Source organism: Cinclus cinclus, chromosome 3 (genome assembly GCF_963662255.1).
Source record: "Cinclus cinclus chromosome 3, bCinCin1.1, whole genome shotgun sequence".
Lineage (NCBI taxonomy): Eukaryota > Metazoa > Chordata > Aves > Passeriformes > Cinclidae > Cinclus > Cinclus cinclus.
In genome coordinates, this window is record NC_085048.1 from 89,791,213 (window position 1) to 89,808,465 (window position 17,253).

The 17,253-nt window shown below is 38.0% G+C and overlaps 1 protein-coding gene across 1 annotated transcript in view; it reads left to right on the top strand.

The window, feature by feature from the left end:
• The window catches only part of HHAT (hedgehog acyltransferase), a 159,417-nt gene that overhangs the window by 100,292 nt on the left and 41,872 nt on the right, over nt 1-17,253 (top strand). The window contains exon 10 of the mRNA XM_062489272.1: nt 4,378-4,522. Within this exon, the coding sequence (XP_062345256.1) occupies nt 4,378-4,522 (145 nt within the window). The remainder of the gene's footprint in view (nt 1-4,377; nt 4,523-17,253) is intronic.

The following is a 17,253-nucleotide window of genomic DNA, read 5'->3' on the forward strand; positions in this document are numbered from 1 at the left end:
CTATTGTTGGCTAGCTCAGATAACTAAATGCATTTGCCTGGACCCTCAATTTAACCTTTCCATGCCATTCAGCGAACAGTTCTGCAAAAATGCAAATTCACTGTTGGTAGCTCTAACTGACCCTAGAGAGAAGTTCCTTTAAATGCTGCTTTGCTGCCTGGAGCCACTTCTCCTGTCATGTTTGTGTATTTTATGCTCACAGTGGTGTAATTAACTTGCATAGCAAATTAAATAAGTATTTTCTCTCTAACTTAAATTTACACCATGTCCTTTACCTTAACTCTCAATTCTCACCTAAATGATCTATTCTGGTGTGTATTGTCCTTCATCAGCTTTCTCAAGAGACAACCATTATACAAGCTTTCCATTTCTGGCTTGGTTTCCTCTTAGAGGCTAAATATGACATGAATGTGTAAGTGGAAATGGATTTAGGAATGGAAATGTTTGGACCGTGCAATTTCTTTTCATGGCTGTCTTCCTCCTCCACTCTAAAACACATAATATTTGCTTGTCAAGGTGCCCCACTATATGATAGTACCATTCCTTCTTGTAAGATGGCTGCAAAGGCTTACAAAGCTGGGAGAGCTCTGATGGCAGCCAATTTTGCTAGACCAAACAATGTGCAGAGGGAAGTTTTTCCCCAGTATGTAGCAAAAATGTCAGAGTCTGATCTTCACATACAGCAGGAATGGGCTTGGAATAATAACCTGAACTCCATTCAGTTCCAGGAAAGGTTGCCTGAACCAGTGTTTTAAAAGTCACATTCTGTGTCATGCTGCATGCATTTGGGCTGAGTATCATGACAGTATGTCTATTTTTTTGTGTAGTTTAAGTGCTACAGTCCATTTGTTTCACCATGTGTGGGGGAAGTGGGAATGCTGGTGATTACTAAAAGTAAAGTATGGTAAAGTATTGATGTGAGATTATAAGATGGAGCTCTGAGGAGGGTTACAAATCAGGGTTTCAGCTAGGCAGCCATGGTTTCATTGTCATTTTAACACAAGATTGCCACTCTGTCTTCTGGCTGTATTTCCAACAAGAAAGAGGAGAGAGAAAGAGACAGCAGTAAAATCTAGAGAAACACCACCAATCCATAGCAGTTGTTTATATTGCTTGAATGGAGCATATTTTTAAAAGTATTAAATGGCATAATGAAGAGTTGTGGGTGTGGAAGGTTTTTTAGATTTTGCTTTGATTTAAACAACTTGCTGTACATTCACAAAATTTACAAGCTTGTAGGTATTTAAATAAAATTGTTATTATGGGTTATCTAGACCAACCTAATTTCTTTTTCATTGCTAAATAATGCTTTCAGTATATTAATTTGAGCACACTACCTGCCTTGGTACTTTCCCAGTTAGCTTATTCTAGATGGCTTGAGATGTTTGATGAAAGTTTTCTCTTTTACTTTCATAGCAGATGAGTAAAATCTGCATTGACATCAAAGACCATCAGGGAAATGTGTACTGCTTTTTGGATCAATGCCTAGCAAAGCTAATGGAAATTAGCTACAGCAAAACCTAGTGAAGATTCAGTGATGGCGTAAACTGTGTCTGTCATAAACTGCTCCTTTATACCTCATAAATGGCTAAGGGCTTTTATGGTCTATACTACATTTAACTTGCCTTTTTTAATGTGCAGCACTTCTGTAAAAGGTGATGTACTATATGTGACAGTTAAATTATTTTTTTTAGTAACTGTATTAATTAAAAAAAAAGGTAGCTGAGCATTTTTAGCTATTTATGTTGTTTTAATTGTACTACTTTGGCTTGTAAAACAGGCAAACTTTAGCAACTTACCAAGTCTGATCAGTACCTTGATGGAAAATGCAGTTAAACACCAGCTGTCTGATGGCTTGTCCATCTCCAACTCTTTCTACTGCTTTAGCAGAGGATTTTTTCCCTTTCTTAATTAAAACTGTTTTTTCTTTAGAGTTGACAAATAAGCTTGATAGACAAAAGGAGAGTGAAAGGTAGATCAGATGACAGAAAATGCCGTATTTGAGCTGCAGGTTAATTCAAACCAGCATGATCATAACTTGTCCTTATTTAAACTTTGCTGTTAACATAGAATTCATAGCAAGATTTCAAATGTTTTCTCTGTGTGCCCACACTTACACATTCTGAAAAGGCATACATTTTTCATGTGTGGGACCATACATTCAAACTATGTCTTTAAGGAAGAGATAAACTTAAGCTGTCCTCTACGTGTGTGTGAACAGGAGTATGTATTGGAAATCCTTGGTTAGCTTTGATGTGAAGTACTACAAAGGGAAAAAATTCACTAACTCAGTTGTCTGTGTCTGTGAATATTTATATAATTGTTATATTCTCTACCTCTCTCCTGTCATGCCCTGGTTTTCATCCAGAATTTTCAGAGAAAAATCTCAGTCTCTCTTTTCATACATGACTATTTTTCATAGCTTTGTGTGGAAGACTGGCTATTGCTCTGATGTACATACTGACTGATATGGAGCACTTAGCCTTAAACCTTATCTGTCTTCATTTTTGTGCTGACTCAGACTGACTCATATACTAGATATAGTTCTGACCAAGGCTAATGTTCAATTTTCCAGAGATTACTTTGCAGTAATAAGTAGAAATTGTGTTTCTATGCCTGTAAGTGTCATTTACTTGAAGATTTGTCTCTTTTTAATCTAGTAGTTGAAACATTTGTTTTGATGCTTACAGAAGGAGCAATTTAATTGTCTAGAAATGTATTTTAGGTGTGCTTTGAACATGTGTTTATGTTGTTTCAGGTATGTGAGCATGAATTCTGATCTGCCTGTAGCTATTAAAGATTAATTACCCTTTTTTTAGTTGTTGTTTTTTTTGTTTGTTTTGTTTGGTTTTTGTTTTTTTTTGTTGGTTTTTGTTTGTTTGTTTGTTTGTTTTTGGTTTTGGTTTTTTGATGCTGCAGTCACAGGACTTTGTTTTTGCAATGTCACCATTTATGACATGAAGGCTGAGCAGCCCCTGATACTTCCCTTTTTTTCCATACCCTGGAAAATGCTCATCACTTCACACAAAGCATTCAGTCTTTTGTAAATTCAAGCACTAAGTACAGAGGCTTTCAGCCTGGGGCCACAATGTGCAGGACATTTTTCCTCGTGTAGTAATGAGACCATATTTCTTGGTGAAGTGCTGTAATGTCCTTTAAATATTCCTCTATCAACTGAATAATGGAGGAAGCTAAAACTTCCTCATCCTTCTTTTACCATCTTCTTGCAGTCTCTATGCTGCACTCACACCTCAGGTGATAATGCAAAATCAGATTCAGAAAAATGTAAACTAGTATATGGTGGAGAGACCTACTTTATTGGTATCATTAGGACCAGTTACCAACAGTACCAGAATCTGGATAATTATGCTTCTTGAACATGAGCAGTAACATTTGCACTGAAAAGAAGATTTGAGGTTGCATGTATATATGAACCTTTTTTTTAGAGGTATCTATTTGTTCAGTCATTGCTATAACCAGATCTAATCTGATTCTAGAATCTTTCAGTGATTCAGTCTTATAACCAAAGGTTTAATGACTTCTGAAGCTGTTTGATGCTGTTTGCTGTGTACTGAAGTGCTTTACTCTATATTGGATCCTACTGGAAGTATCACCCACCCTAGAAGAATGTTGCTACTATTCACATCTGTCATCAAAAATTCATCAAGGAGCATATTTTGTAAAATAAGAATGAATTCACTGAACGTATAGAACTGTGTTCCATTCTGGGCTCCCCACAACAGGGACGTGGACATGTTGGAGTGAGTCCAGCCAAGGAACTGATAGTAAAGGGACTGAAACTTCTACCGTAAGAGGAGGAGCTGAGTGAGCTGGGACTGTTCACCCTGGAGGAGAGAAGGCTCAGAGGAATCTTATCCTTGTGTATAAATACCCAACTGCAGGCTTTTCTAAGCGGTATTCAGTGACAGGACAAAAGGCAGGGGGCACAGACTGAAGTCCAATTTAAATATAAAAAAAACATTAAAACACAAAAAAAATCTCTTTTATTGTGAGGGATTGCCCAGCAAGGTTGGGCAGTCTTTATCACTGGGGATATTCAAAACCTAAACAGATACAGACAGCCCTGAGCAGCCTTCTCTAGCTGACCCTGCTTTCATTTTTCTAAGTAACCTCCAGAAGTTACTTTCAGCCATAACTATGATTCAACACTGCTTTTAATCAGGAAGTCTTACTCCAACTTGAATGGCATTGGTGAGAGGTTTTGTTAGATATTTGAAAATCTTTGGGATCTGTTCCATAAGGATTTGAACTTCTGTATGAAAGTTGTTTGTTGTAATGGCAATGTCTTTTTCTAATGCTGCTTTAAAATTTGCAGGGATTGTTAACTTCATCTGCACCTTTTGTTTTGCCCCTCAGGAACGTTTCTTCTCGCCAAGATTTCGTCGTCGACTTCATGCTGTCCTAGCATCTGTTAGCACTTCAATGCTGATTTTATCAAATCTAATATTTCTTGGAGGAAATCAAGTTGGAAAAATCTACTGGAACAGGATTTTTATGGAAGGCAAGTTTACTTTTATGTGCCTTCTAGATAACAGAATGTTTCAAATGTTACCTTGGGTGGGCTGAGCCAGGTTTTTCTCTCAGTGCACTAACTTGGAGTTAATTTTTTTCTGGTCAAAACTATCAAAAATCTGAGAAAATTTAAATAACTCTGTAGGCTGCATGACTACATAGTTACCTTCTTCCCATTCAAGACTAGAAGGAGGGCTGTCAGGCTTCTCTGTCAAGTGAAATCACTGAAGATTTAAATAATAAATGTATGACAAGTTACCCAGCTGAATTTTTTCCCCACTCTGCATTTCACACAAATCAGTAAGAATAGGCCTACTCCATGGCCAGCTCCATAGATTCTGTGGACAGTTAATGGGTAAGATCTGCATAATGCATCATAATTGAGCAATTAATGGCTTTTTTTTTTTTTTTTTTTTTTTGAGGACAAGTGTGGGGACAAGGGAACTTGGATGACAGTATCAGCCTGTGGTGCTGGTGAATAAGCAATATGGGATGTTGTGAGACATATGCAATATGTTCTGAGCTGACCCAGGAAAGAAGTCAAGCTTTAATTTTTTTTGCCAGAGGTCAGTGTATGTAGGACCAGTTTTCTTTTTAGGTTCTTACTGCTGCCAGTCAAATGAAGATCTTATAGAGGAGTATTACTTCCTCATGAGGGAAGTACTAATAGGCTTCTGTGCCTAGAAGTGCTCTCTTAAAAAGACCAACACTGTCTATTGCAGTGTTTTCTCCTCTTGTTCCTTTCAGTAGTTTAGAAATGAGCTCTGGAGTTCCAAGATCCTACTTAAGCATCCCAAAATAGTGAAACTCTCAAAGAGTAAATTATGTACATGAGTGGAAGTTTATCTTCTGAACTAAAGGGAAAAAAAGCATTCAAAGAGCTTGAAGAAAGGAACATTTTTAGCATGAAACATACTGAAGCTTTCTATTAATACTGGGCAGAAAAGAGGGAGTACTAGTTTTTGCTCTTTAAAGCAATAAATACTTGTTTTCTGTTTTTTTGAAAGGCTTTTTTTCTCTTAAATTGTTTCCTTTCAGTTACTTGGCTAATAGTAGAAAATAAGCTGAGAGAAATGGTTGAAAGCAAATTCAGACATCTCTCCTTATTTATTAAAAGAAAAAAAAAGGACTAGTGAAGTTGTCTATCTCAGGCTGATAGCTCCATCCAAATGATTTCCATAATGCAATCTGTATATTAAATGAGAATGTATATCAAGAAAGTAGGCCTTCCTTGTTAGAAAGGCTAGCACTTGTGCTGGGGTTTGCAACTGATGAGGGACAATGCTTTATCAAGTATAACAGTATTTAATTGAACCAGAATCAATTATTGACTGTTTTTCTAGGTTTGTTTTCTTTCTTTGGCGAGGGGTAGTTCTTTGATTGAAGTCCTCCTGCACTTGAATACATAGAGTTACTTAAGTATTAGTAATTAGTATTAGGTACCAGTCATCTAAGACAGGAATAGGAAATTAGTTTAGTCATTTGCATCTTTGTTTCCATGATGTTTTAATCAAATTAACTTTATTTTTAGAACATGAAAGCTTTTGCTTAGTGCAGCTCATACTCCACTTGTAGAAATCTCAGTGTTTAGCTTTGTGAGCTTTAGAGGCCTCTATTATTTGATCACTGAGATGACTGTGAGTGTATTAACTGCATTGTTGTTCTGACAACACCTATATACAAACTGAAACATCCACTAAAATTTTATTGCATCTACACACCTGATCCACTGTTTTTTTCTTAATGTGGAACAAATGGGGTGAACTCTGGTGTCAATCCAGGCTAGGGGATGAACAGATCAAGAGCAACTCAGCAGTGAGAGACTTGGGGGTGCTGGTGGATGAAGAGCTGGACACGACCCAGCCATGTGCACTGGCAGCCCAGAAAGCCAAACCTGTCCTGGGCTGCATCAAAAGGGCAGTTGGCCAAGGAAAGGGATTCTGCCTCTCTGCTCCCCTCTGGTGAGACCCCAGCTCTGGTGTGTCCAGCTCTGGGTTATTCAGCACAGGAATAACACAGGAAGGACACAGACCTGTTGAAGTGGGTCCACAAAAGTGAGCAGAAGGATGGAGCACCTCTCCTGTGAGGAAGGGCTGAGAGAGTTGGAATTGTTCAGCCTGGAGAAGAGAAGGCTTTGGGGTGACCTAACTGTGGCCTTCCAGTATCTGAAGGGAGGCTACAAGAATGATGGAGAGGGACTTTTAAAAGGAGTCTGTAGTGACAGGACAAGGGGGAGTGGCTTCAAACAGAAAAAGGGTAAGTTTACATTAGATACTAGGAAGAAATTCTTCCCTGTAAGGGTGGGGATGAACTGGAACAGGTTGTCCAGAGAAGTTGTGGATGCCCCATCCCTGGAAGTGTCCAAAGTCAGGCTGGATGGGGCTCTGAGCAACCTGGTCTAGTGGAAGGCGCCCCTGCCCATGGCAGAGGGCTGGAACTGGATATTCTCTAAGGTCCCTTCCAACCCAAGCCATTCAATGATTCTATGATTGAAGGCCAGTCAAATCCAGAAGGACTATTCAAAACTTGGTCTACAGTTTCAGCTAAATGTAAGTGCTGGTCTGTAAGAGAGATGACAAAAATCTACATTTGGAGTATGCAATGCTTAAAGGTAAAGTTAAATAAATTTGTTTGTAGTCTGCACTGTTCTGGTGAATCCAATTCAATATTTACAGACCAAACTAAACATTACAAATACGTAATCTGATGATTATTTTGTCAGCCCAAGAACAGATGAGATGATCTAGCTGCTTGGCTTGAACTTAAGCTTTTGTCTTCACCTTTATAAAAAATTCAGTGGGGATATTCTTGACTTGTTAGAACTAAGGGTGGTGATGGTTGATGGGTGTTCTGTGAGGCAGGAGGGCATTTGTTTGGGTTTTTATCTTTGTACTTAATTTTTGGTATGATGCAAGCAACAAAAAATTCCCAAGAATGAAAATTTTCTTTTGAGCCTTATGATTCTGGAGAGCTTTGGTTAGAACAGATGTTGGCATTCTGTCATTGTCTTGTGGAGAATAGTCTAGATATCTCTCAAAGGATCCCCCAGAGCTCTTTTGTACGTAATACCCAAATCTGTGTCCTTTCACTTGGTAGACAAAGCAATGTTACAATGTCCAGTATGCTAGTGAGATCTGCTAAATGTGTATCTAGTTGGTTTGAGTCAATAATTGTTAGCTTTGAGTCAAGAAGAAAAGAGATATTCTGTGAATTTCAGGTTAAAATATTAGAAATAATTTTTGCCATTTAAAAGCTTTTTGTTCTCTTTGAAATTTGCCTTGATTTAGGCAACCTAAATAGGGTTTTGCTCTAAAACCAGAGAGTAGACATTTGCATTGGAAGGACATCTCTACATTCTCATGAACCCACCAGCAGGACTTGAGATTGGTTGACTCGGGCGGCAGAAGGCTCTGCAGCACTCCCTCTGAGGTCAGAGATAGAGAGATGTGGAAACAAAACTGACCACCTGTGCACTAGCAGATGCAAAGAGTAGTTGTTCCTTTCCTTTGTTCAAATCCCACAGAATTATGTCTACAAAGATCTGTACATGTATGGGTAGGGAAAAAATAGGAGAACAGATGTGTGCTTCACAGTTTATAAATGTAATTGGCATTTATAGATCGCTAAAAAAATTAGTCAAGAACATACATGCTAAACTCCAGCAATAAAATGCATCTCAAGCAGAAATCTGTTCTGCAGGTTTAGGTGCAACATAAGGCTTTGCGTGTGGCATTTTTAGGTCTGGCGAGTCAATGAACCTCAGAATATCAGTCTTGTAAGGCTCTAAATACCCAGCCTACAGCACTTCATAGTCAGAAATTAGCAGTTCTATTGTATAATACCAAAAAACAGTGGTTGAAGAGCCACTTCCTGCTAGCATGTGTGTGACAGTGATGAAAATTTAAACTAGCAAGCTCTTAAATGAAAGATTTACTGAAGCTTAAAATGTAGAAATGCACTTTTAGTTTTGCTCTTTGGTCACTGAAGAGGATCTACCCTATTCTTTTGCAAAGATTGAGTGTTGTTAAAAATCTCTACAGTTTTCAGAGACTGGGGAAGAAAAGATATGGATATGAAATCACTTAAACCTCAGGGCCAGCACAGTCAGTTCAAGGAGAACCATGCAAGTGGGTTACCTTTGTTATCAAAGCTTTGTGGATTGCATTTTAGGAATAGGATTTAGAAGTTTCTTGCGATCCTTATTTGACTGACTGATACTTGAACTGTTTTGAAGTGCTTTCGCAGTGCTTTCTACAGTTCCCATACCAGAACCAAGGAGAGTTGATATCTAACCATGTATTTTTTAGTGTACATTTTCTTTCCTCTTGTGAAAAATAGATTAAATTTATCTAGCTTCAAACATAATTTTGTACATCATTAAAATCAGTGGTGTTAAAATTATGAGAGCAGAAGTCTGTGTGTCTTATGTATATGAGTATTTGCTCTTAATTCTTTCTGTTCTTTCTGTTCAGACCAGCCTTAGTGCTTGTTTCTAAAATGTAATTTGGCCCTGTTATTTGCAAAGAAAAAAGTTCCTATAGCAAGCATGTACTTTGATCTTTCTTTAGTAAAAATTTTCTTATGGGGGACAGTGTCACAAATGTGGGACAGTGTCACAAATGTCTAATAAGAAAGTAGGAGAAATATCTTCTATGTAACAAACCATTTTTAATCCTGTGTTCTCTGTAATTAATTAATGCTTCACTTCAAAATGAGATGTTCCAACAAGAAGGATTCTCTTTGGAAGGGCTCACTCCTGTAACCAGTACTGTGAAGTGCTTTTGGTTAAGAGACTGAAATATTTTATCAAGCATGGATGAAGGCATTAGGTTGGGAGGGGACATAAGTGTATTGGGTGATAAAAGTCTAAAATTCTTCCTGATCTTTTTCTGGTTTATAAGAACAGAATCCAGATCAATGAGGAAAGCACATGGTTCATTTCAGGTGTGTTTTACTTTGAACAGCTGTCTGAAAATTGGACAGTCATAATTTAACTTAACTGTAAGTTAAAGTACTGTAAACCAGTACTTTAGCTATCCAATCTACCTTGCCAGATTTTGAGGAATGCCTCTCTGGAGGGCAGTTCAGCCCACATACATCTGTCTTAGCATGGGATGAGATGCACTGTCACTTTTCACTGCATTCAGGGGCATTTTGTACAGCCTAGTTTAGATTAGACACCCAACCTTTGAGAAGCTACCTTTAATACACATCCAGCAAAGACGGAATTTCATCCTCAGTTAGGAATTATTTACTGCAGGGGTACAGAATGGCTGGCTGTGCAGAAGTCCTGCAATGAAGGATGTCTGACTGCTGTACCAGATTGTGAACTTTGTGCATCAACAGTGTCGTGCCACCTGCAGCAAAAATAGAGTTTGTGCAAAGATGCATTGACAGCAGTGCAAAATGTGTAAGTTAATCTCTTCTCCTATGTGATGTTCTGAAGGCTAAAGTTGAAATACATGCACTTTTGATTACTGCGGTTTAAAAAAGCAGTAAGCTGACAATTAGGGAGAAGGAAATATAACAGTATAATTTGAAGTCTAGAGCTATGATCTTGAATAAATGATATTGTTGTGTATTGAGGGAAGAAATGGATACGTAAAAGCTTCTGCAAATTAAATTTTACCAAGATCAGTGGGGTCAGGAGAAGGGGAAAAACCCTGTAAAATGTAGCAGGGACTTGCATTTCAGTGGTCCTTGTGGGTCCCTTCCATTTCCACCTCTGGATAGTCTGTGATTCTATGATATTACCTAGGTCAACTGTTGGATTGCCAACTTCTGAAGATAGTCTCCAGCTAGACAAAAATCTGTCAAGCAATGTAGAAAATACTGTCTTCATCATGATGTAGGAGTAATCTCTAAATGGCCTCCAGACCCATTCCAACCCCTGTTTTCATTAGCTAGTTAATCAGCAGTTAGAGATGTTTAAAGTGAAACTAAAATTTATTTCTCCATGTCTAGTACTGTTCAATAATTGAAGATAGTGATGCCTTTATTTTGCCTCAAGTTTTCCCTTTTGGCTTGCTTTGAAGCAAAATCAGGTCCTATGCAAATCAGAATCAGATGATTGGTTAATTTATAGGGAAAAGAAAATATGTTCTCATTAGCACCTTACCTACTTTATAGAGGCAGAAAGCCTTTGGACTTCTTCCCAGCTGTGCAGCCCAGCAATCTCAGATTGTGTTTCACAGGGCATCTTAGGCACTGATTTGCAAGTGGGAATTTCAACAATCATGATGTACAAGATTCAGAGGTTTGAGTAAAACAAAGAGTTTGGTTTAACACATTTGATGTAACATGCCTAAATGTGGGGGGTTTTTTGCTTACTTTGACAGAAACATTAGACCGTTATCTTATGATATTAAAATAAAATAATGCCAGTTCACTGTATCACAAGACTGAAGATTACTCTAACAATCTATTTGTTTCATTTTATGTAAATCACTTAGTGCATGAGTTGAGAATTGTAGTGGTATCAGCATCTTTCAAGGCATTGTGCTGAGTTATTGTTGCCTTTAGAAGTTTTGTCTTGGTTGTGAAGACAGTGAAATTAGGTTGTTGCTCTACAAAAACTCATGTGTGTATTAGAAGTATAGATGCCTTTCTAAGTGCAACAACTAAATAATTTTAAAACTTTGAGTTACTTACTGTGCAGCTCCACTGCTGTGAGATGTCAATAACAAAAACAGATGAGAGATTCCTGTTTTGGTTGTTGTATGTTCTAGTCTGGCTCATGCAAGGTCATGTCTTCCCATCAGATAAGTTGTTGACTGCATGCCTCATGTGCTGCAATAAGGAGGGTGGGTAGAAGGCGTCAGAATAATCACTTCATACGACCTCATCCTTCAGAAACTGGGTACTGCTAATTGGATTAGGTCATAGATTTAGCACTTTTTAAGGGCTGAGGGAACAGGTGGAGCAAAGTAGTTAGAACTCGTTATTCAGCAGCGGTTAGTTGGACCTTTTAGCTCTGAGGTCTTGCCAGATAATGTACAATAGTGTCTTAGGAGCCGTATTGCACATAGCAACTTCTGAAATGGGTTGCAATAATACGTGTAATTATATAGCTATGAAGGAATTTGAAGGTGCAGGAGGAATGAAATCATGCAGCAAAGAAACTCAAAGGAATCCACAAAACCTGTGCGCTGGGGCATCCCTGTGAGTGTGTGATACTTTGCTGTCTATTCTATGCATCTATGCAAGGTCTTTGCTCAAATTTCTTTGCAGTTGAAAGAAAAAGGAGGGCTGCTTCCATGATGAGCAGTTCAGAGTTTCAGATGGCCTTGTTTTGGCTTGGAAAATTCTGTTGTAGAGTAGCTAAAACAGTAAAGTAGCTAGTATGGTCTTCCAGCATTCTTGTTCCTCCAGATTTTCACTTTCACTGAGAAATCCCACTTGCTGCTGTTATGCAGAAACTTACTTCGGGTCATTTTTTCCAAAAATACATTTATGAGCATTATATTGATGAATTGCATTATTTGGAGAAATATTGCATAGTGGCAGAAGTATTACTGAAGATGTCATATTTTTCTAAGTGATTCATTCTTCTTCATGCACAAAGGAAACCTGTTTCCACAATAATTTATGTGACCTTGCTTAGTGGGTGCAGTTAATTGGGATGTGAAATGGCAAAATACCAAGAAAAATTAATTTTGATCTGCAGCAATAAGGGGGCAGTATTTGGGGTTTTTTTACCCTGCGCCTCCCCAAAGGATGATGGCTCTAGGAAAGCAAATATTCACTTGTTTTTGCAGGGCATTTTCTTCAGAGTTTAAACATTAAAGTGTGTTCTGTCATTTTCTGTTCAATCATGTTGATTTGAGCCTCTGTTCTATGTGAAAATTGTTGGACCATTGCTATGTTTAAATTCAACTCTTGCTGTTTAATCTCAATAGTTTGCCATTTGTATTTAATTTGTCTTTAGATTCTTAGGACCTGATCCTGCAACCAAATCCATGCAGAAAATTCTTTCTATCTAGAAAGTTCCAGAACATGTACAGACATCTGCTGGGATCAATATGATTCCAAGGCCAGAATGAGTCACAAAGAACCTATATTTCATATATCTTCTTAAAGCCTTTATTTTACATAGTGCATGTACAAGTGAAATAAAATGCAGGGCAGTCCACACTGTGACATGTAGAGTTCACTGTTGTCTGTTGTGCTGCATCTGACTTACAGAACTAACTAAACTACTCTGCACACTGAAAATGGGGAGCTGTTCCTATGCTGTGCAGCCTTCTTGTCCATTTGCTGCTCTTTCATAAATCTACAAGTTTGCTACTTCATGAGCTTTGCTGATCACAGGCAAAATGCCTCCAGATTGTCAATTACTTTGGCAAGGTTCACACAACCTTTCTTAAATTGTTGTGATGTTGCTAGTGAAATACAGTATAGTATGATGAGCAATTGTTGAAGTAGGTTGGCCCAGTCCATCTTACAGATGTAACCTTGCTGGTAGCAACAACATGCTTTGTGTGGAAGCTGGAATGAATGGTGCCACCAAACACACTTGTTCTGCTGCTGTGGCAGGTCAGCATGTGCTGTTTTAGCATAGTCTTTCAGAGGCTGAAGCAGTTTAAATGTGTGGGCTCCTTCTGCCTTAAACATAGCACAGACATAAAAAGTACAAAATTTTTATGTCAAAAAGCTTGAAATTGTCATGACCTCATGACTGCTCATCAGTGGGTAATTCAGCTTTGCCTACTGTTCCCCTGTTTTTTTGCCATAAACAGCAAAAGCTTCACCGTGGCCCAAAGTATCATAGCCAGGTATAAAATATTGGAAGTGCTGTTTTATTGGTCACTGTGCTTATTGGGGAATTTATACATGAATGAACTCATGGTTGTGGTCGCAGGTACATATCTGATTAGTAAGATACATCATTTCAGCTAACGTGCAGTAATCAAGAAAAGTTTTCTGAGGAATTATGTAATCTTTTTGTTTTCCTGTATTCAGAAATTTCTGGGAGTCTTGTAGGTGCTACTTCTTTCTTGTCATTGAATCCTGTTTCTTTCGTCTGTCAGCCCCTTTCATTTGTCTTCAGGTTTGAACTAGTCCTGACTGGCACTTTTATTTTTTTTTTCCGAATGCTTTTTGAGAGACTGGTTCCCGTGCACAGAAAGTAACCTTCTCTCAGCAGGAACTGGAACACCAGCTGTATTTAGCTTTGCAATCATTGAGACTTTCATGACAACTTTGGAAGTTGTTTATTTCCTGAAAAGTAATGTTAAAACAGCATTGTGGTATCCCACAATTACTGCCACTTGGAGCCTGCTAGATCAAATTTTCTCAACTTGCAGCAAAAAAACACACTTTTTTTTTTTTTTTGCCCCAAATGCCAGCCCTGCATATCATCTTGAGATTGAGAATTCTAGCAGTGTTCATTCTGGCTCTTGCACCTCTACTAGCAAAATCAGAGGTGATAACAGTCCTCTTGTAAAGATGCATGGGCCACAGAGGAGGCTGAGCTTTTTTCTAAAACTAATGTTCCCTGTGCACAGGCATGAAAAGCAGTTAAGAGCTTTTTTTTTCTCACTGAGGAAGATTTGAGAGGAATTTTACTACACTATAGCACAGTTCTGCTGGATTTTTACACTAATGCTTTTTTACCTATAATTTCATTCTAGGTCCACAAGCAAAAATGGTTGTCTCAGACTACTTAAGCATGTTTTCTTTTTAATTTCTGAATGAATTTATTCAAACCATCTTTCAATAGCTGCTGCTTTAAAGAAAAGAGACTAAAAGTGCAAGAACCCAGAAAAAAGTGAGTTGTTTTGGCTTTGTCTTGACTGTTGGGTTTTGGGAGAGGATTTGTTTAGTGTTTGTTTGGGTTTGTTTAAGAGGGAGAGAGCAAAGCCTTGTATAGATGTTTAATCAGATTTATATACTTACACCCTTATAAGTGCTGACAGTCCTGTAAAATGACTTCTACCTCATGTCATTCCATTTATTACTAAATTGCATGCTGGGACATGTTTTCTTAAGGCACTTTGCACCAGCCAACAAAGACCTGAAACTCTGCAGAGCTGGGACTTAAGTTCACGCTGAACTTGGAATGTAGCAAACTTTATGTGGACATTATCAAACTCTATGAGAAACAGCACCATATGCTGGAACAAGCAGCTCTGATGTCCCTAAGGAAGCACTATGAGGCAGAAGTGTGTCTCCTCCCTAAACAGCTGCATTTTTTTCCTCAGTGCTACACCAGTTGCTGATAATCTTGCTGTTTAGTGTGGTACCTGTAAAGGATGGATAAGCAGGGAAACATGTGGCTCTACTCTTTCTAATCTCTTTGGACACTGTCTTCCCCTGAGAAAATAGAGAAATATCTGTTGTCTCCTAAAACCTTGGTTCTGTCTCCTGCTGAGGCAGCACCCCTGGGACCCCCTGCTCTTCAGTGCTGTCATGGGGGTGATTTGTGATGGCCACTTGAATACAAGAAGTGCGTGGTTTGGGTCTACCTAAGCTCTGTGAGATCAGATAGAATTAGAGTACTAAATGGGACGGTTCCCAGAATTGACTTAATAATCCTAGAAATATTACAATTTACTGTTAATGCATGTACACCCATCTTTGAGTAACATAATGTACCTGAGATATTAGGCTAAATAAATGCAAGAAATATTAACGCCTTAAAGCCAGTCGTAAAGTCAGAGATCATCACAAGTATTCCCAGTTATTGTTACAAATTACATCTGATGCTTGCAGTTCATTCTGTAGTGAAATAATTATAGTTTTCAGAGCAGAGAAATTCCTCAAGAATATTTCTTCCAAGAAAGTAATAGATTTCAAATACTAGGGTAGTTTTTATTTAATACACTGTCTTCCATTTTATCTTTCTAATTTCTCACTTATTGCTTCTAAATTTCCTGATCTAAGGCGAGCATGTACTGAAGCTCAGTAGTGACCTGTTGGCTTGTGGCTGACTTCGTAGGTTTTGAATTTTCACTGTTGGTAGGTTAGCTTAAAAGCCTGTTACAAATGTCTTGGCTGTCCATGTTTTAACAAGATCCATTTTATTTCTGACAGTTGTTGAGTTACCCAACAGAGATTTTCCACAAATCTCTGTCAAGCTGCCAAACCTGTGCATTCCTGTCCATTCTGCAGGTGAGCAATAAATGGTGTGAGTCACTTGAAGCTACAGAGCAGCACGCCTGTGTTTAGGCATCTGAAGCTGAAAATATGCTCTGTTGTTAATAATTGATTCATAATTGATTTTTCTTTTGAAGCTACTTCCTTATTTTTGCAGCTTGCATCAAAAAACAGTAAATAATATGGTAAGTTTTTGTGTTGTTAATATCCATCCTGCTAGCCATGTAAGAACATTGGACTATTGATTTTTATCCCTTCTGGCCTCTTTCATGTGGTTTTTATTAGACCCACAGCTAAGCCTTCTATCAAATATAATAATCCATCTATAAATTCTAACTTAGGCTTTAGAACACTCCTTGGAGAAAAGTGACTTCTGTATTATACTAAAGTATCCATAAAAATTCTCCCAGTGGTAGGACTTTTATGTCTGAATAAAGATTCATCTTGCATCTAGATTGAACAAAATCTTAAATCCTTGTACTTGTGTGGAGTGTTCTTGTTGAAGAGGGGTGTTTTTTTGGTCTTCAAAAAAGTAATAAAGTGTTAACTGAAGTAGTTGCATTGTTCAGAAGAAAATCATCTTCTTTAGTAGTCCTTAACACGAAAGAACATTGTAGGTACACTGTTCCATTTCCTGTGGGTTAATATGTATCCTGCAGTGAGGAATAGTTTGCAAATAATTGAAAATGTTTTTAACTTGAGTCTTCTGACTATAATGCTCTGCTAGTCCCTATGTCTATTATTTATAGTGAAGGTATCTTCTGTTTAACAAGTAGTTTGCATGTGAATAGTTGAAAACCAGCTTATCAGAGAATCTTAATGTTGTCCCAGTTGCTATTACCTTTGTTTTAAAATGGTTAAAATAGTGATCTTTTTTCTAGCATGTCTGTTGCACACAGCTTACAATGTTACATACCTACACACACATATCTATATATCCCTTCACTGCTGTGTATAGAAACTACTTCAGTTGCATTTTTACTGCAGCAAAAAAAGAAATCATATATTTGCAACAAGATAATCTTTAAGACAGGGGCACTATTCATCACAGCTGAAGTCCAGCTTGTGGATATCTTATTTTTCACCTGGCATTGAGACAGGTGATAATTTGCACATTTCTGGCCAAATGGCATGTTTAAATATTTTAAGAACTGTTGACCTGTACCAATGTGGAAAATGAAATGCTGAAAAACTCTAGAGAATTTCTAATAGTATGTACAGACTTTGACCTTAGCTTCAGTTCATATTTTTCCAGGTCAGGAGCACCTGACAGTTTGTACCACCTGACAGTTTTTTCTGTGCCTGATACACAACTGGAAGAAGGGACTGGAGAAAGTTGCTGTTGTTAACAAGAACTCAGCAATATCATGGTCGGTCTGCAGAATTCTCTAAGAGTGGAATAAGCTTGGAGACTGGACTCCTGCTCTTGATAATAGTTTGACCACTGGAGACCACAGCAGCTTTCATAAAAGCTATGAAAAATGTCCATCACGCCCATCTGGATGTGCCAGGAGGAGAATTTGCATGGGGGTTTCAATATTAATTAGACTAGCAAAAACAGTGTCACTCTAGCTTATTGTAGTCCAGCCCTTACTAAATATATCCTAGCAGAATGAGATTCCA